This window comes from Sturnira hondurensis, unplaced genomic scaffold (assembly GCF_014824575.4).
Source record: "Sturnira hondurensis isolate 20B ecotype Veracruz unplaced genomic scaffold, ASM1482457v3 Scaffold0010324, whole genome shotgun sequence".
In the NCBI taxonomy this organism is placed as follows: Eukaryota; Metazoa; Chordata; class Mammalia; order Chiroptera; family Phyllostomidae; genus Sturnira; species Sturnira hondurensis.
This window is the reverse complement of record NW_028082955.1, coordinates 1494094-1520770: the sequence shown is the minus strand read 5'-3', so window position 1 is coordinate 1520770 and position 26677 is coordinate 1494094. Positions and strand designations below refer to the sequence as shown.

At 38.0% G+C, this 26677-nt stretch overlaps 1 protein-coding gene across 1 annotated transcript in view; it reads right to left on the bottom strand.

Annotated features, from left to right (window-relative positions):
- The window catches only part of KCND2 (potassium voltage-gated channel subfamily D member 2), a 540091-nt gene that overhangs the window by 16035 nt on the left and 497379 nt on the right, over nt 1–26677 (bottom strand). The window contains exon 2 of the mRNA XM_037058806.1: nt 4281–4443. Coding sequence (XP_036914701.1) covers nt 4281–4443 — 163 coding nt within the window. The remainder of the gene's footprint in view (nt 1–4280; nt 4444–26677) is intronic.

Below are 26677 nucleotides of genomic sequence, written 5' to 3'. Positions count from 1 at the left end.
TACTTATTTATATCACACTTAAAACATTTTTTATTTTAAATTTCTGTAGGCAAAATGGCTTTTATATATTCTAAGATGGTGTTCTTTGTTGATTTGCTTTTACAGATGTTAAAGTTTGAAAATAGTACATACGAGATCTATCCAGAAGGTATCCAGACACATAATATGACCAAAATAGAGATACTCATTGAAGCAGTATAAGTTACAAGAAACATTGTACATAGAACAATGACACCTCAGTCCCTATCAAAGTCGGCACATTGGGACCTCACACAATTCTCCCAATTGCTATCAGCTGCCCTGTTCTATTTTCCTGAATCTCATTGACAGTCTGAAATCTCTTCCCTTTCAAAGTGATTTTAGTTTTTGGAAAAGCCAGAAGTTGCAGGGCACCAAATCTGGGCTGAGAGGGAGGGGGCTGAATCACCTGGGTGATTTGATGTTTCTCAAAAAAATTCTACACAAGATGTGAGATGCATGAGTAGGTATGTTTTCATGATGAAGCTGACAATCACCAGTTGTCCATAGCTGTGGCCCTCTGGATCATCTGAATAGTTTCCATGGAGGAATTTTAAAGCTTAATGCAAAATTTGATGCATGTTCATTGCTCTACTTGTTCAGTCATTTTGAATGTGACAGTACACATGCCATGTACTGTGTGACAGCCACACAGTACACATGCTCACTCAATGGCATCTACGCCCCCATTGACTAGTACAGTGAAGTCATTATTGTTCATGCATGTGCATTCCAGTCCACTCTCTTTAGCTGTCAGGTTACATCTATGTTGACCAAACTGTTCTTGTTATATTAACAATGGCTGGACTTTTAACGGATAAACCTCATATATTGGGTTGGCAAAAAACTTTGTTTTTTCCATAAGATAACTTTAGTAGCACTTCATTGTCTTTAACTGCATTAGAAACAATTTTGTTAGAATGTATTGTGATAGCTGTCATGTCAGCATACATTAAAAAACACACAGCAAAATTGCTGAATATTTGTGTATCATTTTATGATTGAAGATGGAAGAAAATATGCAACATTTTTGGCATATTATGCTTTATTATTTCAAGAAAGGTGAAAACATGACTGAAGTACAAAAAATGTGCAGTGTATGGAGAAAATGCTGTGACTGATTGAATGTGTCAAAAGTTGTTGTGAAGCTTCATGCTGGAGATTTCTTGCTGGACAATGCTCCATGGCTAGGCAGACCAGCTGAAGCATGTAGTGATCAAATTGAGGCATTAACTGAAAAAAATCAACATTTTAGCATATGGGAGATAGCCACATACTCAAAATATACAAATCAATAAAGTTATTGGTGAAAATTTTAAAAATGTCTTTTATTTTACAGCAAAAAAACCTAAATGGGCTTTTGAGCCAACCCAATATTTTGGAGATGGGTTTATTTGAAAATCAGATTTGTAGTTTCTACAGTTTTCATATAAGTAGCTTTCATTGGCATTGAAAAAACTGTTTATAGTTAGTTCTTTCATTAAAGAAGCAATTTCTAGCACAGAAATTGATGGGTAGTGGGTGGCTCAGGTTTTTATAAGATTTCTGTTATTGTAAAAATGTACCTGAGTGATCAGAAGAGGGGTTTCTCAAGGCTGGCCAGAGCCAGGGTTGTGGCGCACGGAGGGCCTGGTGGAAATTCCATTCATGTCCTCTGGCCAAAATTGTGCCCTGCATAAAACTACAACTGCCCAGAGGGTACCTTTTCTAACACTCCCTGTGCACTGGATTATCAGGTCTATCTATTCATAGTAACTGGACTGTTTATTACTATGTTATACAATGATTAGCTAAAGTTTACATACTTGTCAAAAGATGGGAGATTCTGTAAAGCAGCTAATAAAGCTTACAGAATGACTTGTAGAGGAAGAGGATCTCTGACAACGGACATGAACAAGGACTCTGAACAATATGCTATGTGACTATACTGATTAACTTGAGCTATCCAAAGAGTCACTTTATGAGATTTTATACTTCACCAAAGATACTGACATTGTTCAAAGGCATATTTAAAATCCTGGTCTGTAATAACCTACACATCTAGTTATAAATTGTACAAAAGTCTCTCATGATCTTTGATAGTTACACACATTACCCAGGTTGTGGGGGTGACTTTCCTCCCAAGTCCCCCCAAGTGCCATGGATGAGAGTAAATATGACTGAGGCATATTGTGATCTGGTTAGGGAGGAGAAGTGGCCATTTTCCCAGAGGAAAAAGGCCGTGGGCAGTGCCCAGTTTCTCAGGGGAAAAAGGCCAGCAGTGGCCAGTTTCTCCGAGGAGAAAAAGGCCTCGAGCCCCCTCCTCCAGGGCCTTTTATTGGGTTCTAATACACAGGAATACAGGGTGGCAAGGATCAAACAGTAGATAACATTTCAAAGAAATCTGAGGGCTTAGTATGAATCAGAGTATTTCAGGAACACAGTTTTAGGGTTTCCTGCTCGAACCCTTAACATATGAATGGAAGCAGTCTTAGCAGAGCAGATTTCACAGGTTTATCAGGAAGTCTTTGTGATGCCAGATTTTTCCCCAGGACAAGCTCTAGCAAGACAAGGAGCTGCACCTCTCCCCAACAGGTATTCAGGCTTAAGGGGATTAGAGCCAGGAAGCACTTCTCCCAGAGGAGGTGGGGACTTGGGCTATGTCAAAGCTGGGGGCCAAGAGTCCATTGCTCTTTGTTGCAGCCCCCCACCCCCCGCCAGTCCTTCCATGAAGGCCTCCCAAGTAATCGAGTCTGGCTTAGGTTGCCCCCCACTGTGAGTGGTCTTACCCATCATTGACTTCTGACCAAGCTTTGGGGGCAGGGAGAGGAAACTGAGGCAGCATTTGCTATCAGAGACAAACTTTGTCTCCTGTGGCTCACATTCCGGAGGTCGTCCCTTGCCCGTAGCCACAAGGAGTCAAGATACAATTCCTAGAACCAGGCAGAGCTGTCCACAACACCAGGTTGTGCATCTATTTTGGTCATGGTTACCAATGGCTTCTGGATATTAAAAGAAGTGAATCTATCCTTAAGGAACAAAGATATAGTGTTTGTAAAGAATGCTGGAAATCTAGCACAATAGCACTAAGGAAATTACAAAAGAGATTTGCAAAATTATTTGCTAGCAACAAGATGACTATTTTGACAAAGAATGGGGAAGGGAAGGATTCTAACATGTAGTCAGTTTCTGAGAGGTGGCCTACCATTGTGTCTAAGTGTATGAATGTGGGAGCCAGATTGGCTTGGATTAAATTGAATGATGGTCCTCTGATTTATTAGGTATGCAACCTTAGGATTTCTCAATTTCGGGTACTTTAGGATTCTCATCCACATAATAGGAATAATTTGGGTAACTAACTCCTATACTTGTAAAATTTTATAAGTTATTTTTTGAAAAACATTAAACCAATCTCTGGCACATTGGAAGCCATTTTTAAGCTATTGGAAGTTGCTAATATTATACAATTCTTATGCAAATTTATATACATTTGAATATAATCTCAGTCTTATTATGAGATCAGTATTGTTCTTCCCACTTTGCAGATGAGTATGCACCATGCTACTCTTTCAGAATTTGATTAACTGATGTGAAGTTCAGAGAAAGAGTGAACTGCTGGGCCAGGTATAGAACTCAGCTACAAGTGATCAGATGTCTCCTACCTTCTGTGTCAAATGTATAAAATAACCAAAGCACATTTTGGTGTTCTTTAGTAGCTCTTGTCTGCTGGAACCTATGTGACCCCTAGTAGACAGAGGTGAAATGAATTTAGAAATCTGATTCTAACAAAATTTGCCAAGAACCCATCTTTGATTTTGCTAGTATTGTTATTGTTGTTCTGTGCATACTTCTTCCTTTCTGCCTCTGGTTGTACAGTGGTATTGTAGTTCCCTTTCCACATGGAAGTTACACATGGCTAAATGACTTGCTTTGGCTAATCCAGTTGAGATGGAAATGACTTGGCCCACTTCCAGCAGGAGGCTTTAGGAGTCCTTTTGTGATTCATCATGTGCTTTTACTTCTGTTTGAATGATTGCAGAAGTACACTGTCAAGATGGAGTTTCCATTACTGGATCCATAATTGACTTGTGGCGTGATTGAGAAACTTTCCTTGTTGTGTTAAGCCACTGAGATATTAAGGTTCTTTTGCTGTGATATAACCTAGCTTGTGCTGACTGATACAACTATTGGCTGGATCTGGAACACTGAACAGCCAGTGGTGGATTTTCAAGCTCACTGTGATACTGGGAGATGCTAGATAGTTACACAGCTTGAATACACACCTTTTGTGCTCTCCGTTTGTCTGCTCGTTGATTCTGGTGGTAGATCCGGCTGAAGTTGGACACGATCACTGGAACAGGCAGAGCAATGACCAAGACCCCACTCAGTGAGCAGATGGATCCAAAAATCTTTCCTGCTATGGTTTTTGGTACCATGTCACCATACCTGGGTTAGAGAAAAAAAAAGTGCTTTAAGTCATGGGAAATTAGTTACAAGTATTTCCACGTGCTACAAATACCTTTTTGCTTTAAGTCAAATGATATTTTGTAGCAATTTATCTCTACTTCGTGACCAAAATATACATGGCTTAAAATTTTAATAAACCAGAAGTTACAAATATATGAATGTAAAAATTACCTTTTAACTTTGCATTCTAAAATTAATTCTCACATTTAGAAATCTTTTTGATTGGAAAATACTTTAAGCCAGATGATTTAACGATAGCTCTTCAATTTTCCCTTTCTATAGCATGGCATAGTTCTTTACAGTTATTTAATTGCAAATATTTCTATGCTGAATTTTATAGTGTGAATAAGACACTTTTGTACTTAATTTTTTCAACATTGGATTAGATATAAAATGTAAAAAGGAAATATTGGAACATTTCATTCCTTTATCAGGTATGATCACTTAAAATAAACTCTCCAAGGTCCCATTAAGCTTCACTTATGAAATCCAAAGACATGATATCATACTCAACCTCTCATTTGTATTTGGTTAGTTGATTTCTCTCTCTTTGAAACACACTTTGTTGGCTTGAGTATTTATTAGAGAATTTCCTCAGTGGTGCTTTTACTTCATTGGCTACTTTGCTATCTTATTTCTGGCTCCTTTTTCCTTAACTAATATCTAAATCTTGAGATAATTACCTCTCAAACTGGAGTCCTCTTATCTTCTTCATGTAAACCCTTTTCCTATATGATTTTATACAATCTTGTGGCTTAAAACTACTGTCCATGTGATAAGAGACTTAAGAGTTGGAAAATTTTAGTTTAAAGTAAAAAGTTATAAGTCTAGCAAGTAATATATATAACTTTTGTTTCAGAAACTACAGATAGATAAGGCCCATCTTGGCTCCTGGGAAAACAGTTGACCTCTTGGGGCACCACTAAAGATTACTACCTGGGGACAAGTGGAGGCATCCAGGCCATTGTGTTTCAGGGAGAAACAAACCACCTGCCCCTGGGAACAGCTAACTGATCAGGACAAGAATGTTGCAGTTTCTTTTACCCAATACTCCCTAAACTTCAAAACCCCTCACCCACGTTGTTTACTCCCCTGTTACAAAAAGTCTGGCCTGGAAAGAGAAGGGAAAATGGTCTGTTAGGGTATGAACCCACCATCACCAGCCATCTGAATAAAGCGCCCATAAAGATACAATCGCTGTCATTGCTTATTAGATTTGGAGTGACAGGCAGCCCGAATGCTGGTGTCTTTTCTGGTTTCACATGTGCTGATGATAACCTAATTTACATCGACAGCCCTGATGACTATCTTGAAAATCAGACTCATATTTTCAGTGGTCTGGTTTGAAAATTCCTACCTCTGGATGTTTAAGAGCCAATTAAGGTTTAACTTTGTCAAAAAGGAACTTTCATTTCCCTAGCTTCCTCTGTTCTTGAATCTGTTCCTTCTACATGGTCTATCACCTCTAATTAAATGAAACCCCAAACCACCCAATTGCCTGTCAAAATTGAAACAGCCACCCAGTCCTCGGTCCCCCAGCTAGTCTTGTTGTCTCTGACCAAAAGAGATTATGTCTTTTTGGTTCTTTTTTCTCAGCCTCCGTTTTCCCACAACAACTCAAGCCCTCATTGCCAGAGCCATATAGATACAGCCTCTTAACCTTGAACTTGCTTTTTCACATTTACCATATTAAAATTCATGCCAGCATAGCAACCAGAGTTTATGGTTTTAAAAATGGAGATTGGACTGTTGCTCCCTTGCTTCATCTTCTAATAGACTTGAAATGGAAATAAATACAAATTCCTCACTTTTGTCTCTGAGGGACTATGTCATTTAGTTCCTGCCAGTATTTCATACCACCCTCCACAAAGCTCACTGCCCTCAGATCACATGGGCCATCTGGCTTTCTGTCACATGTGCGGTCCCCAAATCATCATTATTCAGGTTGAACCTTAGAGGTCTCCATTCAAGAAGTTATTTTCTGGCCTTCTTATCCATAGTGGTCTTATTCTCTCTTCATCATTTTCCCATTTGATTACCTTCACAGTACTATCACATGATATTTAATAAAATTTTAATGCATTTATTTTCTAACTCCCTACCTGCCCTGCCAATGTTAGAATATAACCAGGAGTTGCTGCAGTTTGTGTCTCAGCACAAAGCAGGCTTTTAGTTAATATTAGCTGAATGCTACCTTTTCCCTACCTTGCCTATACAGAGTTCTCCTAAGACTTCATTGCTAGGGGTGGGGGCAAGAAGGCAATCTTTTGATTGTATTATCGCAGAAGCTACCCAGCTGCAGCAGCGCGGCTCCAACTACCCGCTGCTCACTCCGGGGCTCTGGGGTCCTCAGCTCTCTGAGAGTTGTCCTAGAAACAGAGCTCCGAAGTGCTCAGGTATTGGGATCCAGACTCAAGGGGGCTTTGGAAGAATTGGGGGAGACATTATATCTTGAAAGATAATCTAGAAAAATAATCACTGTTTTGTGGGAAAACGTTCATGTATCAGTATGGAGATGGAAGTTACTGAGGAATTAGCCAAAGAAAGGCCGGAAGAGCAGCAACAGGCCGTGCTGACTGGCACTGCTTCAGTGACCCCAAGCCAAGCTCCGGCCCCCTCCTTGGAAGGCCCACTGACTCGTTCTTGTCAGTACTTACGGGGGAGCAGCAGTTGGGCTAATTCACCATAACTAAAATTTCCACAGGGTTTTGGCATCAGAATGACAGTCTAATTTATAGTAAAATATATTTTACCTGAGAACTGGAATGTTGTGTTTGTATGAAACATGGTGACTTTTTGTAGTCTACTTGGGGAGCTAAGTGGCAGTCTGATTATGTTCATTTACAACTTGATTATGAAAGAAACGTATAAAGTGAGTAAGAAAGGCTTGAAAACTTTCTTACTGTGGAGATACGGCAGTAGGATTGGAAGATCGTTTTTTTGTGTAATGCTATGTGCGCAAGAATCAATTTCTGTGTTTGCCACAGTTCACACTGAGTGCCCAGCCCTGTTTTATAAACATCTTTGCCTCTGCCCTGGTTATTCAGCAGGCCCTGGAGAAGCCTAAAACACACATATGCCCCTGTATGTGCACACATGTAAGCAGTTTTCCAAAAGCTTTTTTTCCTTTATTTAATATCTGTCAATCAGGATCTAGAAAATGTTTCTCAAAAGAGAAAGTAAATAAAACTCAACTATTTGTTATGGCCAGAGAAGATAAGCACTGGTTCTATGTAATTAAGCTTTTAAAAACACAAATACATAAAATAAAATAGCTAAATCAATCCATCAGATATATTCTTTATTTATTTATTTATTTATTTATCTTTAGAGGGGAAGGGAAGGAGAGAGGGAGAGAAATATCAATGTATGGTTGCCTCTGATGTGTCCCCTGCAGGGAACTGGCCTGCAACCCAGGCATGTGCCCTGACTGGGAATCAAACCATGATCGTGTGGTTCGCAGGCTCATACTCAATCCACTGAGCTACACCAGCCAGGGCCTGACATATTCTTTTCTGCCCCTCTCTAAGAAGGTGAAGGGACTAGTGAGAGAATATCCCTGAAGGACCCACAGGCGTGGACAGCAGTGTGACTGCTGGGACTGACTGTGGGAGTGGGGAATGGGCTGGGTGAAGGGGTGTGAAGGGGGAAAATGGGACAACTGTAATGGCATGAACAATAAGACATCAACAAAGAGATTTAAAAAATTGTATTTATTAACTCCTTTTTTTGTTGTTGTTTTGTATACTAGGCTCACTATGCTGTAGAACAAACCAGGTCAGCACACTTGTAATCATTAAAATTAAGAGTTTAACCGGTAAACACCCAAAGCTCAATAAGACATTAAGAAGACAGAAGACTGTTGAGTTCAGGTAGTGAGTGGTGGTGTGCATAGAGAGGGGAGATTCAGGCACTCAGAAGGGCTGCAGCTAAACCAAGAAAGAAAATTAATTCTGAGGGATTTGGTCAAAGGGATTCTGGGCCAATTGAAGGAGCAGATTTCTCTGGAAAAGCAATTTTCATATGGTGCCTGGGATTCAACTAGAGAAAAAATTACTGCAGATCTTTTTCAAATGTAAACAGATTATAATATAAATAAATGAAACAGACCATGCACTTGTTATTCAGAAAGGAAAACAATGAATGTTATGAAATATTTTGTTTGTTTTGGGATGAAATGGTAGAAAGTAAGGATATGAACCAGCTTGCTGAAAGGCAGCAAATTCACAGGCAAATTCACAAAGGATCCAAAAAGGAAAAAGGAAACAGTATGTAAATAGGGGTGGTTTGATGTCATAAAGCTATGCTAATCTGCATCAAATGCAATTACAGTTATTATTTACCTCAACCAACTTTGTTTTGTAATCAGAAATTTCTTCACAATCAATAAAGCAAAAAGGACCGCTGGAGATGACAGGTCAGTACCACAGTGATTACGGTGGACAGAAGAAAGGAGAAGAGCTTGCTCATTGGTTAAGACATCCTCTCTTCTCTTTTTACTCTAGGGTAGAAGGCCAGAGCTTTCTCACCTTACAGCAAGTTAGGAAGGTCTCTAAGGCTCTGCTGCTGTGAGGCTAAAGCTGAGGCAGAGATGGTGAGAGGGCACCAGGGAAGGGGAAGGGCAGGGTGTCTGAGGTCGTCTGGGCTGCCCTGGGGTCATTGGTACTGAAACCCTGAGCCCCAGCCTGATTCCCAAGGACCACCTGCTGCCTCTTCCCACACACCTGCTGGTTCTGTATATGCCACCCTTTTAGTTTTTCCTCCCTGCTCTCCTCCCCTTTTTAAGATTGGGCTGCTGTTGATACATGTAGTATTTTAAGCCTATTTTACTAGCTTGAATATGTTGGAGAATCATGGGAAATACACAGTGTGATTTGCAGCTGTTCTGTTTTTGTCTATTACCTTCTTAGGCATGACCTTGAGAAATGCAAGCAGGTAATTTTTATCCACAAAGATGTAACTGGGCATGGAATCTGCTCGGAATGGGGAATATCTCTCTCTGACAAAACTAGTTGCTTTCTTTTGTTTAATAAAGGACCTTTTAACTATTATTCAAACACTTAGTAAGAAGCAAATTGGCATTATATACCTCAGGTGTCATATCTCTCTGAAACTCAGTGGAGGAAAGACTTAGAATAGAAGGCTTTATAATGAGAAGTGACACTGATTTTTGCTAAGTGACCACTTAATAAAACATTGCCTATGATACTGTCATATTTTAATGATTACTTCTACCTTAGGCAACTTGTGTGCTGGTTGGTATTTTATTTTTTATATTCCACATAAACACACACTGCACTTTTCCCTGACTCCTTATTCTTACGTTTATGCTAAGCCCAGCAATATTGTATATTCTGTACCTTCTGTTTTTCCCAGACCTTAATATTATGTCTTCTGTCTTAAAAAATCTATTTTCCAAAGAGTTACACTAAACTATCATATAGCTGTAGTTTGTTTTCATAGAAACATTTAAAATATTTAAATAAAATGATTTAAAGGCTATAGTGTCCTTTAAGGTCAAATAAGATAAATATTGAATTCCTAAAAGACAGAAGAAATCAGGAGAGGGGATAGCATGATATAAAAGGATAACCACCAAGAAGCTGTACAACAATAAAAACTAGCAGGCTTGAACTTTGCTTATTGAAGGCAAGCTTTCCTCTGTAGCTTCTCAGTGTGCCCTCTTCCTCTTACATCACATGTAGAGCAACTCTGGTCTCTTTTTGATGCTTTTCACCCTGGACGCTGTCAAACCTCATTTTGGTGCTCCCTGTCCTCCTCACATTAGTTAAGAGATAAGATGTGGAGGTATCATTCCATCAAAATGTTAAATGTCAATTTTCATATACTACCCCCAAGTACTTGGCTATAATTACAATTTTTAATCATTTGTTAAAAATCATATTGAGTGGAGGACCAATTCCTTAGAAGAGAGTCCACTGGTTTTTTTTTTTTTGAGGACTTTAACCTCAAATATTATATCAAAGTTTCATGCAAAGTACTTAATTTCTGGCATGCACTTGGTGCTACAAATAAGTAGAATAAATCTTTTTATCTGTCTGTCATGTATCAATTCATCTATCCATTTCCCTAATTTATCAAGTAATATTGAAATAGGTTGAAAAATGTGCACAATTAAAAACACATTATAACCCCAATGTTATTAATTTTCACTCAATGTTTCCCTCTTTTCATTTCTCCAGAAATCATAGGGCTAGAGCATGGCTGGCCATCTTTAGATCTTAAAGAAAAATATTTCCATGAAGTTTCTCAATAGTGTTTGAATACAATACTTCTGGCTTCCTGGTCCTATTCATACAGTTTCTATTTTCTCTTCTCTTCTTATTTGAAGAATATAAATATATGCTCACTTGATAAAGTAGAAATGTTCCCCAAGGCAAACCTCCCCAGCTCAGTCATGACTTGCTTTTTGTGAAACGATTTCCCCTGGACACTGACAGAGAAAACAAAAAACATCTTGTGTTTTATAAACAATCATGAAAATAGAAAAGATTTTCATACAACCGGGAGGAACTGCTGATTTGAAAACAAATTTCAGTGCTTACTGTAATTCAATCTCTTACTCTCCCTTTTTCTTTTTTTACAATAAAAAAGTCTTAAATTTCTAGGTGTAAGGAATAGAGTGACTAGATCCTGGACAGCTGCACAGAAGCCTAAGAGGATCCTATCCATTGTGTGTGGCAGGTACTGGTTCAATAAATACTGTCTGTATTTCAACTACTGTATTAGTTTTTTTTTCTCTTTCCAGTCAGTTGGTCAACCTTGGTGCCCTGGCAACTGTTGTCCATATGCTGCCAGATACATTAGTTTATAAAAAAAACTCAACAACTTCATATGGGACATGAACCAATATTTGGGGATGTACTTAAAAAACAGGGGGTGCTATGAATCTCTGAATGTGTCTCTCAAATTCATACGTCAAAGTCCTAATGTTCGATGTGATGATTTGGGGAGGTAGGGCCTTTGGGTGGTGATCAAGTCATGAGAACAGAGCCCTCACAAATTGGATTGGTGCTCTCATAAAAAGAGACCTTACAGAGCTGCCTAGCCCCTTCAGCCATCTGAGGACACAGTGAAAAAGGTCTGTGAGCCAGGAAGCGGGCACTCACCTTCCACCACAGCAAATCTGCTGGCGAACACATTTCTACTGTTTATAAACTACCAGGTCTGTGGCATTTTGTTATAGCATCTCAGGCTAAGGCTGTGTCCTTAAAAAACTAGATGAAAGTGATTCAGTCAATAATGTCCTGGCTAAAGCTCTTTGCTGACTGCATGGGTGTGTGTTCTGATTACTGATGCTGCGTTTGAATTTTTCTCCTAGACCTGACTGCTACTCAGAGAAGTCTGAGAAATAATTTCTTCTGACCTGTAAGCTGGATCACTTCTCAATTGATAATTCCATTCCTCAGGGTCTCAGTAACTATGTTATCCATGGGTTTTTCTGCTATCAACTTGGTATTCTAGACAGATCATAGTTGGGTGGGTAATTTTTACAGTAGCCACAATGTTGGCAAACAGCACATGCCTTTTTTTAGAGTGTTGCTGTATCACACTTGCTTGTAGTATAGAACTTGTTTGCCAGAGGGGCCCTGGTATTACTTGGATAATAAATTTCTATTGCACATTTTAAAATTAATGTTTGCTGAAAAAGTTGCCTTGATTTTGTCTCTACCACTCTTGCCTGTGGGATCAATCACTATCTTACCTTACCTGTGGTGAAAGCTTGAGATTTTGGGGAGGATTGTATTGCATACATAGTTATTTAAAGCATTCTGTGTTCTTTCTTGTTTCTTTAAACCTAAGCCAAATTCTGGGCTACTATTTAAAAATGTTATTTTTCATTTGTTCACAGCATTAGCAATCTTAACATCTACTGAGAGACTTTCATTAACATCTAAATGAAAGGGGCAGCTATAGGGTCCTCCATTTGAATTAGCAGTTCCTTAGCCAGAGTCCATGGACTCTTGGCAAAAGGAATTCCTCTGAGTCCAAGGAATTCATTGACAAAATTCAGGTGGGTCAGGGAACTCTCTAATAGTTATGATTTCATGGGTGTTTTCCTGAAAGTTTTGAGAGCTTTTATTAAATTATCAAAATTGTATGTCCCAAATAATGCTAAACCCTAATGATTTGAATATTTAGGGGATACATAAATGTCATATATTGTCGCTATTAGCGGTTTAAACACACAAAGGAGATTCTGTAAAAATGTCAGCATTATTTTACAGCTGCAGAAGGACCAAACATCCACTAGGGGGCATAAAAACCTAAATGAAAGTTTGAGAACAAACCAGGATCCTTCTTGGTTTTGGTAAGCTGAAGGAGTAATTTCCAATAAAGTACCTGTACTGATTCCTTATCTTTGCCTAAACACATTCACTATTTAGGATATATTTTTGGCATTTTCCCTCTAAAAATAATTGAGTAGGGCCAAACCCCACCATTTTATAGATTATCTACTTTCATGATGTTTCTAAAAAGATGCAAAATAATTCTTAAAGCATTTTTTATTTATTTTAAAAGGTAAGTAAATTCCTATAATGTGAGATATAACTAAAGCATAATTTTAAACAGGAATCCCTTTAATCAAGGCCCTTATTGTGAAAATTAGGGGAAATTAAAGGATTTGGTTTACGTACAGTGAAGGGGACTAAGATGCTTTTATTACATCTACTCACATTTATTCTTCAAGCTCAGTATTAGCTTACAGCAGGGCTTACTGTGTTCCTTTAGCTTGTGTCTTTTTCAAAAACAAATTATTTTCTGTTTCCTGTTTTCCCTGTTGCTTTTAAAAAGCCTACTGTATAATCAAATGAGGCTTTAAAGATTATAAATGAAACATATGATTATAACCTAATGTCCTAATAAAATGTTTTTCACCTAAATTAATACTATCAGTATAAGTCTTTTTAAGTTTCTTTCTAAAAAATATGTTCAAAGTTTGCTTTTCAGAGCTTATGTTTGTCATGCTTACTTTATTCTTCATTAAAAAGTTATGAAAATATATGTATAATTGATTATTGTGAGACGTATTTTAAAAACAACCAAAACAAACGAAAACCCATAAGGGTCCAGCTTGCCCAGCTGTAGGACCACCGGAAATGTTTTCTTCTGCTTTGAGTTATTTTTGTTGCCTGGAGCTATCCTCACAGGTGTTAGAATCTGATCCTGTCAGTCTCCCTCATCAAAGCCTTCCTTGTCTCCTCATCACCCACAGGAAGGAGCTCCAGCTACTGAACATGACACACAGCTCTCAGGACTTGGCCATCCCACCCTCCATTCTCACCACACATGCTCTGTGTTCTCCCTGGAACAAATGGCCTTTGGGTAAGTCCTTTGGTTGAACAAATTTACACTGATAAAAGCTCAAGCATTAGTGCTTATTTGAAGAACTTCTTGACTGTTTCATCTCCATGCAATAAAAGTAATATTCTCCCTCTTCAGTGCCTCCAAAGCAGCTTGCAACTAATAGAGTACAATTAGTTTCTTACAGGTCTCTTTTCTCCCATTAAACCATGAGGTCCAGGAGGTCAAGGATCATGTCACCATTATAAATCCACGTCTAGCACAGACCTTGTCTATTGCTGAGCAAATAGTTGAAACTCAATAAATGTTTGTTGCTTGAATAAATCCTCTGGGGAGAGGTTTGATGGTAAACCTTTACTATGGGAGGGACTAAAGGGGAACACACAGACACTGCTCTTTCTCGTCACCAGATTCCCTTTCCTCTGCAGGCCCAGCACCGTTTCATCTGCTCAATTTGTCTAAATTCCACTTTGGATACTTAGATGAAGTGCCCAGAATAACCTAGTTCTACAGTCAATTAATCTTATTTTTATACCCAGAGAAATAATTTTTAACCTCTGCGATTTTAAATGAGCAGAGAAGCGTGAGACACAACACAACGGTTTCCAGTTTCTACCTGTTTTTCATTTTTGCATGCTTACCCTACATGCATCTAGGCAGAATTTCAAACGACAAATCTCCCACATTTGGCCAATTTTGCAGTCCTTAAGTGCCAAACAATATAAGTGAATAGAACTCCTGGTTCTCTGACTCTCATATGTTATTTTGGGTCTCTCCATACCCCTACTATCATCTTACAGAAGCTGCAAATCTTAGATAGAGAGCACTAGCCATTCTCTGAAAATTCCCTCATTTGGTACCCATTGTTCTTAACAAGGCCCTTTCTGCTTATTCCCAGAGAGTACCCTGGAGGACATACGCTTGCCTTCCACCAGAAGAAAGCTAATCCATCAGGCAAATCCAGGTCTCCATGAATGTCTGGTCAATTTGGCTTAGGGTTGATGGCACCAGCTCGGTGGGATGTGTGTTTTGGTTTTGCATCCAAGGGGTCTCATCTTCAACACTGTCAGCTTCTCTCACACTGTGAGCTTCTTTCAGTTACCTGCTGCTGTTGCTTTCACTGCTTCCCGTCCTTTGAAAGGAAACTCTGCTGGAGAAAGCTCCCCAATATGCACAGTTCCCAGTCACTGCTGCAGTCACCTGAGGAGCTGAATCCCAATGCCATTTTGACAGTCTTGTTCATAAATCAGTTTTCTTACAACCAGTTACCTATTCCACTTGCTGACATTGAGACAGGGATCATAAGAAGCTGGCAAGTGGAATGGGAAAACTGAGATAGTTGAAAGAACTAGCCAAACAATTTGTAGCTGGATGCAGAAGGTCACCTCTCTAGAGATAGCTAGGCCTCTGTTGCATTTCAGCTTTAGGCCTAGAAAAGCAGCAGAACCGGATGTGTGAAACCAGGACCACATGCACCGACTAATCCCGCCACCCCCCACCCCCCACCACACCACCGTCCAGCCCTGGCACTGACCAATCAGTGGAGACCATGACCCTGAAAGGCCACCCCTGGAAAAATTATGAATATTCTACTGAACCCTCCCCTGTGACCTCTCTAAAATTCCTGCCTGCAAGAAAGAGATGAAAGCCTCAAGATGAAAGACCCAGCTGTAAGTATACGCTCCCTCTGGGGAGCAGCCCACGCCATTTCTTTCCCTCTCTTCTTCCCCCATAGGCATGCCTCTCTTAAACTCTAAGGGTCCCCACAAGACATGCAATCAGGGGAGCAATGGGCAGCAGCAGCTTGTTCCAGGCTAATCCCCAGAACCTATCCCCAAGATACATTTTTATCTGACTTCCCAGGGAGCTAAGGCAGCCCAACCTAGGCTCTCCTACCATAGGGTTGCTTCTTCTGCCCTAGGTTCTTCCTTGTTTCAGTGTCCTCAGCTTTAATAAGTACACCCTCACAGTCACTTGGATTTGTGCTGTGAAATCTTTCCTGCACAAAGTCAAGAACCCACACCCTGCCAGCTGGTCCTGGGCAGCCCTGCTTAGGGCCAGGTCCCCTGTTCATTAACAACATCACCCAAATTCTTCATTGTTTACAATCCGTTTAAAGACTCCTAGGTGCCTTTGCCATAGAAGAAGGAGGGGTTGGTCCCCACGGTTACCCCTGCAGCGCCAGACTTACCAGGAGGATTCAGTAAGGCAGCACAAAGCTTGAAGGGGAAATGTTTGTCATGCAAGTTTTCATTTTTTTCCACCTCAGTTTACATAATCTAAAGCCTCTTAGTTAATACAGGCCTCATGAAATCTTTAAAATGTCTTAAGAATTTATCTATTTTTTTGGACTATACTTTTAAAATTACTTGTGGATTATCCAGTAATGACCTAACATATCTAATTTCTAATTCTACCCTGCAAGGTCTGATAATTTTGCTACCTGCTATCTACATTTTTTGCAGAAACGAATGCACAAAATTCTAACTGTACTGGAGATAAGATTTGACTCTTAAGTGGGGCAGGAAATTGGTTTCTGTTTTGGCAGTAGTAGTGTCTGACTGAGATGGTGTTGCTGCAGATACAAGTTGTATCCCTCCTGCAGATTTGGAGGCTGGGAAGTCCAAGGTCAAGTTGCTGACAGGTTTGGTATATGGTGAGGACCCATTTCCTTGTTCATAGACAACTGTCTTCTCACAGTGTTCTCATATAGTGGCAGAGGGGAGGGACTCTGGGACATAAACCCCTGGTGTATAGCATGATCTAATGGCAATCCTGTTGGTGGATGGTAAACCCTCACAACCAGCCCAGGCAAGGTCTGGGCTCCTCCTGCTGTGAGGTGGAGGTGAGGATCACATTGGAACTCACATCACAGAGTAGTTTCAAGCCAAATGGCCAGGTTTCATGCCTGCCTTCTTCCTTCTTCATCTATGCATCACTCTGCCCAGTCACTGAACAGTAATTTCTTTCCTGCTAAAAATTCCAAAATTCTTTAAGCATAAATAATTTAATGTATTTTTGCTTCATGTAAATAGTCACAGTTGTTTGAATACAAAAAGAAGGGAGTTCAGAGAAGCTGTGATTTAACTTTTGAAAGATAGCCAGGCATTTCCACTAAATTTATTGCCTTCAATTAACCTAGAAAGTTTCTATATCCTTAAACAAACTTTGTTTTTGATGAAAATACAAGGCCCTATATTTACATTGGAGATGGTTTTAGAGAACAATTCTGTTTCAATCAGTGTGAGCAGAGTTATTTCCTAAAACTAAATGAAAATAATATATGCATTTTGTGTTTAGATTCATTTTCTTCCTCTTAGAAGATTAAAGCATTGATTGAATGGTCATTCTTTCTGTTAACTATGTCATGTAGGTTATATCCTGGATAAACAGAAATGAAGAAGGTCTTAAATAAATTCATGTCTTTATAGTTTTAACTGGTCAGATTTCTACATGAAAATGTTCCTGTGGTATATTCTGACTGTATCTTGTTAAAATAATAATAATGAAAACACAATAATAAAAATGAAGCAAAAAAGTACATTTGCTTAAACACAAACCAACTAAAAGAATCTCGTGTTAAAAATGTATTTTTCCGAAGTTTCATTTTAAGGAAAAAGGATAAACAAATTATGCAAAAACAAGTTGGAACTAGAAATTAGAATTTTAAACAAGTTCTAGGATATACATCCTACATTCTAAGCACATTAAGTGCATAACTTACATCTCTTTGTATGTTCCTATCTGCATTGAATTTTTCTGAAAATGAGATTAGATTATAAACACAATACCTTACTTTTAAATAGCATTGCTTGTATTTAGAGTCTAAGCAGAAGCACAGAAGCTACCTCAAGTATTTGGTACAGAATGGACTTAGGGAAATGAAGGGGTTGAGCAATGCAGTTGCTGAGACCCAAACAAAAGACACACCTGAAGATAAGCCAGGAGGTAGCAGCCAGAAGCCACTACCACAGTGATGATAGCAGGACAAATGAGGAGAGTTGGCTGAGTCTAAGGATCCTTATTAGGCCTTTATAGAAGGAACTAGAGCCACCACGGAGGGTCAGCTGCTATCTTAGAAGATGCAAAGAAGGAGGACAAATGTCCTGACTCTTCTCCTGTCTCATTCTAATCTCCCACCAATGTTCCCATTGGCCAAACTGCAAGCAAATCAGATAACAAGTCAGCCTGCGAAATGCAGCACATGGCAGCTATTAAGAGGCATAATTGAGCTGTAATTCCGGGCTTTTCCCCCAAAGCTGTGCTCTACCTACTCTGCCATGGCTCGTGGCTAAGGTCCATTCCAGTTCCAAGATGCAGAGCTGTTGTTTTTTTGATTGACTTTAGCCCTCCCCCTAAAACCAGAAAATTACTTTTGCCAGAATTAGAATTCTGGTAGTGAGACAGATAGGACCTTTCTAGATACCAGTACCCTGTGTCATGTAATTATGTGTTTTTAGACATCACAGGGACATCTGCCTTCCTACCTTAGGTATTTAAAAAAACTGGGCCTTCTAGTGGTGGGTTCCAGGTTTTTCAGACTTTGTCAAAGTACATCAATCCATTGTAAATTGAGAATGAGCTGGCTAAAGAATCAAAATATCTGTTTTGACAAAGGGGGAAAAGTGCCAAACATGAAGCAACCATAACTAGATGCCTATTTAGATCTGATGATTATAAACTGCTCTACTTTTATGAAATGAGCACAATGCGTGTAACAATAAAAGCTGGCTGCTGGGCCTTCAGTCAGTCCCTGTGGTGATGAAGTGCTGGCGAGGAGCTCTTCATTACAATGAATCATTTCAGAGTTGTATCCTTCAACAGATCATTGGGGGTGCCATTATTAATAAATTAAAGCATATTTTAAGGGCAGGTAAATATATGTAAAACCAAGTAGTCTTTAAAAAATGAATATAGTTCCATTTCTGGAAATACCTCATTGGAACCTTGATAGGAATTGCTTTAAATCTATAGATTGTTTTGGGTGGCATGGACATTGGAATGATGTTAATTCTTCCTATCCATGAACATGGTACATACTTCCACTTATTTGTATCTTCAGTTTTGTTCTTCAGTGTCTTAGCATTTTCCATGTACAGGTCTTTTACATCTCCAGTTAGGTTTATTTCTAGGTATTTTATTTCTTTTTGAAGCAATTGTGAATGGGATTGTTTCTGAATTTCCCTGTTAGTTCATTGTTGACATACAAAAATGCAATTGATTTCTGGATATTAATTTTGTATCCTGCTATTTTCCTAAATTTATTTATCAGTTCTGGAAGTTTTTTGCTCAAATCTTTGAGATTCTCTATGTACAGTATCACGTCACCTGAAAATAATGACAATATTTCTTCTTCCTTTCCAATTTGGATGCCTTTTATTTCTTCTTCTTGTCTGATTGCTGTGGCTAAGACTTCTAGGACTATGTTGAATAAGAGTGGTGAAAGCAGACATCCCTGTCTTGTTCCTGATATTAAGGGGAAGTTTTTGCCCATTGAGGTATGATGTTGTTAGTGTGTGTGTCATATATGGCCTTTATTATATTTAGGTATGCTTCTTCTCTTTCCACTTTTCTGAGAGTTTTTATCATAATTGCATGCTGGATTATATCAAACACTTTATCTATTGATATGATCATGTGGTTTTTATTTTTCATATTGTTTATGTGATGAATTGCATTTATTGATTTGTGAATGTTGTACCAACTTTGATTTCTCAGAATAAATCCCACTCAATCATGGTGTATAATCTTTGCTAATATTTTGATGAGAATTTTAGCATCTATGTTCATCACAGATTCCAGTTTATAATTTTCTTTCACTGTAGTGTTTTTACCTGGCTTTGGAATTAGGATAATGCTGGCCTTGTAAAATGAGTTTAGGGGCCTTCCTTTCACTTTAATTTTATGAAATAGTTTGAGAAGAAGAGGTGTGTTAGTTCCTCTTAGAATGTTTGGTAAAATTCACCTGTGAAGCCATCCAGTTCAGGGCTTCTGTTTGTTGGGAGTTTTTATTTATCACAGCTTTAATTTCAGGGGATGTAATCTGTCCATTCAGACTCTTTGATTCTTCCTGATAGGTTTGGAAGATTCTATGTTTCTAGAAATGTATCCATTTCATCCAGGTTGTCCTGTTGGCTGGCATATAGTTGTTCATAATATTTTCTTACAAACCTTTCTATTTCTTTTGTGTCATTTGTAATTTCTCCTCTCTCACTTCTAATTTTATGTATTTGGGTCCTCTTTTTTTTTTCTTGATGAGTCTAGTTAAAGGTTTGTCAGTCTTGTTTATTTTTTCCAAGAACTAACTCTTGGATTCACTGATATTTTGTATCACTTCTTAGACTATATTTCATTTATTTTTGCTCTGATCTCTATTATTTCTTTCTTTCTATTCACTTTGGGCTTTGTTTGATGTTCTTTTCCAAGTTCCTTTAAGTGTGAAATTAGATTGTTTATTTGAGTTTTTCTTGTTTTTTGAGATAGGCCTGCAATGCTATGGATTTCTCTCTTAAGATTGCTTTCCCAGTGTTCCACAGATTTTAGATTGTTGTGTCCTAATTTTCATTTGTTTCAAGGTATCTTTTGATTTCTTCCTTGATCTCATTATTGACCCATTCACTGTTTAATAACAAGTTATTTAGCTTCCATGTCTTTGTGATTTTTTTCAGTGTTCTTCTTGTGATTGAGTTCTACTTTCACAGCATTGTGGTCAGAGAAGATGCTTGATATGACTTCAATCTTTCTAAATTTATTGAGACTTGTTTTGTGTTATAACAAGTGGTCTATTCTAGAGAACGTTCTACATGCACTTGAACAGTATGCATATTCTGCTTCTTAGGAGTGAAATGCTCTGAAGAGATTGATTAAATCTATTTGATCTAGTGTGTCATTTAAGACTGCTGTGTACTTGTTGATTTTCTGTCTGGAAGATCTGTCCACTGAAGTCAATGGGGCATTAGAATCCCCAACTGTGACTGTATTTCTGTCAATCTCTCCTTTTATGTCCATCAATATTTACTTTACATGCTTAGGTGCTCCTATGTTGGGTGCATAAATATTTACTAGGGTTATATACCTTTGTTGGATTATTCCTGTTAGCATTATGTAGTATCCTTCTTTGTCTCTCATTATTGCCCAATTTATATGGAAGCACAAAAGGCCCTGCATAGCAACAGCAATCCTGAGAAAGAACAAATTGGGAGGAACCACGCTACATAATATCAAACTATCCTATAAGGCCATAGTAATCAAAACAGCATGGTACTGGCATAAAAACAGACACAGATGGATAGAACAGAATACAGAGCCCAGAGTAAACCCACAACTTTATAGTCAATTAATAGCCAACAGAGGAAGCAAGCACATACAATGGGCTAAAGATAGTTTATTCAATAAATGATGTTGGGTCATTGTACAGATTTGTGCAGAAAAACGAAACTAGAATACCTTCTCACACCATACACAAGAATATGTTAAAAATGAATTAAAGACTTAAATGTTAGATTTGAAACCATAAAAATCCTGAAAGAAGACACAGGCAGCAATATCTTGGACACTGCTTATAGCAATTTATTATTGGATATATCCCCCAGGTAAGAAAAACAAAAGAAAAAATACACAAATGGAACTATAGCAAACTAAAAAGTTTTTGCACAGCTAAGGAAACCATCAATGAACTAAAAAGACAGCCCACAGAATGGGAGAACATATTTGTTGATACATCTGATAAGGGGTTAATATCTAAAATTAATAAAGTACCTACAAAACTCAACACCAAAAAAACCCAAAAAACCAAAACTGAAAAACAACCCAATTAAGAAATGGACAAAGGACCTGAATAGACACTTCTCCAAAGAGGATGCACAGAGGAGATCTACTTCTCCTGTAGACCTGTGAAAAGATGCTCACTAGCATCAGAGAGATGTAAATTAAAATCACAATGAGGTATCACCTCACGCTTGTCAGAATTGCTACTATCAATAAATCAATAAACCAAACATACTGGTGAGGATGTGGAGAAAGGGGAACCCTTTTGCACTGTTGATGGGAATGCAGACTAGTGCAGCCACTGTGAAAAGCAGCCTACAGATATCTCAAAGAATTAAAAATGAATCTTCCTTTTGACCCAGAAATCCCAGTTCTGTGAATATATCCAAAGGAACCCAAAACTCTAATTGGAAAGAACACAAGCACCCCTTTGTTCATTGCAGCATCATTTACAATTGCCAAGATCTGGAAGCAGCCCAAGTGTCCATTGGTAGATGAGTGGATAAGACAACTATGGGACATTTACTCAGTGGAATAATACTTGGCTATAAAAAAGAAGAAAATTTTACCCTTTGCAACAGAATGGATGGACCTGGAGAACATTATGATAAGTAAAATAAGCCAGTCACATATGATTTCACTCACATGTGGAATCTAATGAGCAAACTGAACTAACAAGCTGAACAAAGACAGACTCATAGACGGAAAGCAGATGACAGATAGTGGTAGGGGAGATTATGGGGTGGAGGGATTGAGCAAAAAGGAGAAAGGACTCATGAACATGGACAACAGTATGGTGATTGCAGGGACAGAGGTGTAGAAGTAGGATAAATGGTAATGGAAAAATATAATAAAGATTAAATTAAAAATGAATATAGTTCCATATTTAGTTCAGTTTCTCATGAACCTTTTTGTTGATGGAGTTTTTGCTTTTATTGTTCATTTTTAAATTATATTAATGAAAGTCTAGATGAACATGTCAATGCCTGGCCGTTAGTTATAAATTAAAACAAAAAGAAAAATAAAAAAGGATATTCGTATGTATAAAGGGTATTATGAGATTGTGGATGAGAACTTGGGGAACAAAATGAAAAGATACACTACGTGCTTTAAGTTAAAAACAGAATGAAAATAGTGGTTCCATTATGGATGTCATTACTGTAGATAGCTGGAATACTTTTTTTAAGATCTGTTTGACAACTTGATGCTTCTGCACTAATGAAGGTTTATGAGAATGGTTTATTTACAGTTGCAGGGAAAAGCCTCCACAGCATAGTGCTTTAACCTCTGAGGAACAGTCACTGTGTGATCAAGGATGATAGATTTTCATTGTGAAGAAACGGGCCTAAAATCAAAATAGCAGAAGTAACATTCCTTGAAATATTCTTTAAAACATTTGCTAGTGGTTTTATAAATACAAATAAATACAAATAGTCTGTTAGATAAAAGCACTTAAAGTAGCAAACTTCCACCTATAAAATAAGAAAAGAAAGTCAAAGCAATGATTAAGCAAAAAGCAAATGTTTTTCTTAAATATATTTTCCTTCTTTTCCTGCTTCTTTTCTTTCTTCCTCAAAAATTTATATGATTCCTACAGTAAGTAGGGTTGATACTGATAATAAGTTTAATATTTGGATCCTCACTCCTCAAAAGATCTCACAATTAAGGTAGTTGGAACTGTAAATAAATAATTAAACTCTCATTATCTTAGGATTCTAAACATTTATATATACATATTTTTGCATATCCAAGATGCCTGAGGTTATTGCTTGCATTATGATTTATCTGATGTAACTTCCACTGAAAGCAATTGTTAATTATGTCCTTTACACTGCTATTCACACAAAAGATGGATGCCTAGCAGCTTATTCTCTGCAAGCCTAAGTGAATGGCTTTACTCATTCTCACTTGTTTCTGAATTATTTTTAAATGAAATTTTAAAAAAAGATGTAAATAATGTCATTGGTTGCCCATGTTGTTTCTAATATACTCATTTAGAACAATATCCTTTTGCAAAGGGCAAAATAGTAAATATTTTAGACTTAGCAGGACATCTGGTTTCCGTTATAAGTACTCAGCCTCACTGTTGTAGTGCCAAAATGGCCCTAAGTAATCCATTAATGAATGAAGGGGGCTATAATCCAATAAAGATGTCAGTATCCATAAATTAATAAACTTTTTAAAAGGACACTGAAATCTGAATTTCATAGAATTTGATATGTCAAGAAATATCTCCTTCTTTTGGTTGTTTTCTAATCTCTTAAACATGCACATACTCTTCAAAGATCGAGAGCAGTACACCAACAGGGAATGGGCTGCATTTAACCTGCAGGTTGTACTTTGCCAACCCCCAATTTAGAGAGATCTTCTTTGTGTAAACGACTCACTAAAACACTTTTGGTGAGTGTTTTCCTATAGAAGAGTTTGAAATCATGCAACAAAACATTATATAATATCACTACATGTATTTTTCAAACATTTTGTAATTCTTGACTTTAGGAAACACAACTTTTGGGGAGAGAGAGTAGAGCAGCCTCTGAACCCTAGCTTGCATGCCCCTTTCCCGCCACTGTCCATTACTGGATGCCTGCAGTCTTGTGGGCACAGTGGAAGAAAGGAGAATGAGCTGGTCGCCCATTGCGCTGTCTACTGTTTATGTAACATTGGTACAGGGGACTGGGGAAGGACATACTGTGTTCCAAACATTGTGCTCAGTGTGGGGAAACAAAATTAAAGGCAGCAGTCCTTGCTCTTAGTGACTTCCTGTGGGGAGAGAGGTAACATAGGAAATAACAGTTAAGTGTGGTAACCGCTATAATAGAAACGATTCTGGGATTCCTTGAAAGTTGAGGGTACTTGGAAAATAATTCCACAAAGAGGCTAGACTTTAGCTGAATCTAAAAGAATAAAAAGGAGTTATCCAAGCAAAAAAAGAGAAAGGATGTGTTGTGAAGAGACTGGCAGGCAACTCCTAGCAGCAGCCATAGTCTTGTGAGTAGGTGGAGTCAGTCTCTTTCACGATGAGACTGAGAAGACTTCCTGTCGACTCCGGGTCTCTCTTGTTCTTTGAATCGCTAAATTCCACAATTAGAGACATATCTAAGAATTCTTGTCTTTGCTAAAATACAACTCTTCCAAGAGCAGCAACACATTAAGCCTTTGAACTCGTGTATTTCTTTGGGATTGAATTTATATATCACATTGTTTCTTGCAGGTAGGTTTTAATGGGGAGAAGTTGGAGAAGAGCTGCAGAGGGAAAAGGGCTGAGGAATGAAGCCTGTAGCACTGAAGTTCAAACTTGGAGTGTAGAAAAATTTTACCCAGGGCTGGTTGTGCCTAGAAAAAGCTTTTATTTCCCATTGAACTGACTTTTAAAAGGGTATTTGTTTGTCTAGTAAGAGTGAATGGAACCAACCATTATGCCTTAGAGAACCTGTATTGATTTTTGCAGGAAAACCACTAAATAGAAGTTGACTGCAACACCATGGAGGATTAATTCTCCTTCCACATAAGTCTGCAGTGGGCATATCGATATGCATTTAGGAAACCCCCCTCTGTTCAGGGAAGGATCAAGAACCCAAGAACAAATAATGTAGGGAAGTCAAAGGGGAATGTGGCGACATGTTTTGTTTTCCTTACATTAAATTTATTAAATAAAATCAGAAGAAACAAGTTCTTATGTAACTTCCTAACTTTATTTATGTCTTTGGATTTACTGTTTATGTATAGTGTAATGCTAATTATTTTATATTTTAGAAGAAATAAAATGTAAAAAATGTTTTATTTCTTTTAGTGAGGTTTTCTTATTGAAACATCCTCAAAAATTATAAAAGATTTAAAATAAGAGCAGATCTAGTAATTATGAGCTCTTGCTAGCCTAAAAATATGATAGTATTAGGTGCGATTTTGCTTAAGCTTACTAAGGGAATGGAAAAATCAGAAAATTCTCTTAGCAAATCATTTGTGAGTGGACTCAAGTTTCACCTTAAAATGTATTTTTTAAAAAAATTAGACTTGTAGTTTTTTAAAAAGTAGACTAGACTAGGGTTACAAGTTTAACTCCCTAATAATAAATTAATGATAACAGTCAAACAAGTCTATAATTGACTTTCATGAAAGACTGCAAGTAGAGAGAGAGCTTACATAGAGAGTTACATGTTAGATTTAATATAAAGTTAGACAATGTTTTGTCTTCTATGAAGAGTTGTCACTATATGCCCAAATGAAATATGTCATCATTTAGGAAAGAGGTTGCATGACTGTATTAATATGTGTTAATATTAAGCTCTATCATCTTCCTCATAATATGTGTGATATTTTGTTTCAACCTCCTTACATTTCTTCTATTAAAAAAAGTAATCCAGCCCTGGCTGGTGTAGCTCAGTGGATTGAGTGCGGGCCTGTGAAGCAAAGGATCACGGTTCGACTCCCAGTCAGGGCACATGCCTGGGTTGCAGGCCAGTTCCCAGTGGGGGGCACATGAGAGGCAACCACACATTGATATTTCTCTCCCTCTCTCCTTCCCTTCCCCTCTTTCTGAAAATAAATAAATAAAAAAGTAATCCAGCGGTAATTATAATTATAGAGTCCTAACACAATTGACTTTGAGAATAATTTTAATCAGTTTGTTTATCTGTTTTTGCATCTTTGTACATAGAATATCCACCCTTCACATGATACTGTCTTCTTTTGAGAGCAGGAACATCTCACTATTTGGGAGCAACGGATTTGGGTAAGAAGGGCAGCCAGTAGTTAAGGGTTACTAACTGAAAGCAAAAAGTAGTGTAGTAGTGTTTTCTTCTTTTTATTTTTAATATATTTTATTGATTATGCCATTAACAGTTGTTTTATTTACCCCACCTTTATTCCCCTCCACCCTGCACATCCGCCCCCACTATTCCCCACTTTAGCTTATGACCACATGTCTCAAGTTCTGTAGATTCTATATTTCCCATACTATTCTTGCCCTGCCCCATCTATTTTCTACCTACTATCTATGCTACTTATTCTCTGTACCTTCTCCCCCCTTCTCCTCCTCCCACTCCCATGTTGCTAACCCTCCATGTGCTCTCCATTTCTATGGTTCCACTCCTGATCTAGCTGTCCTCTTAGTTTGCTT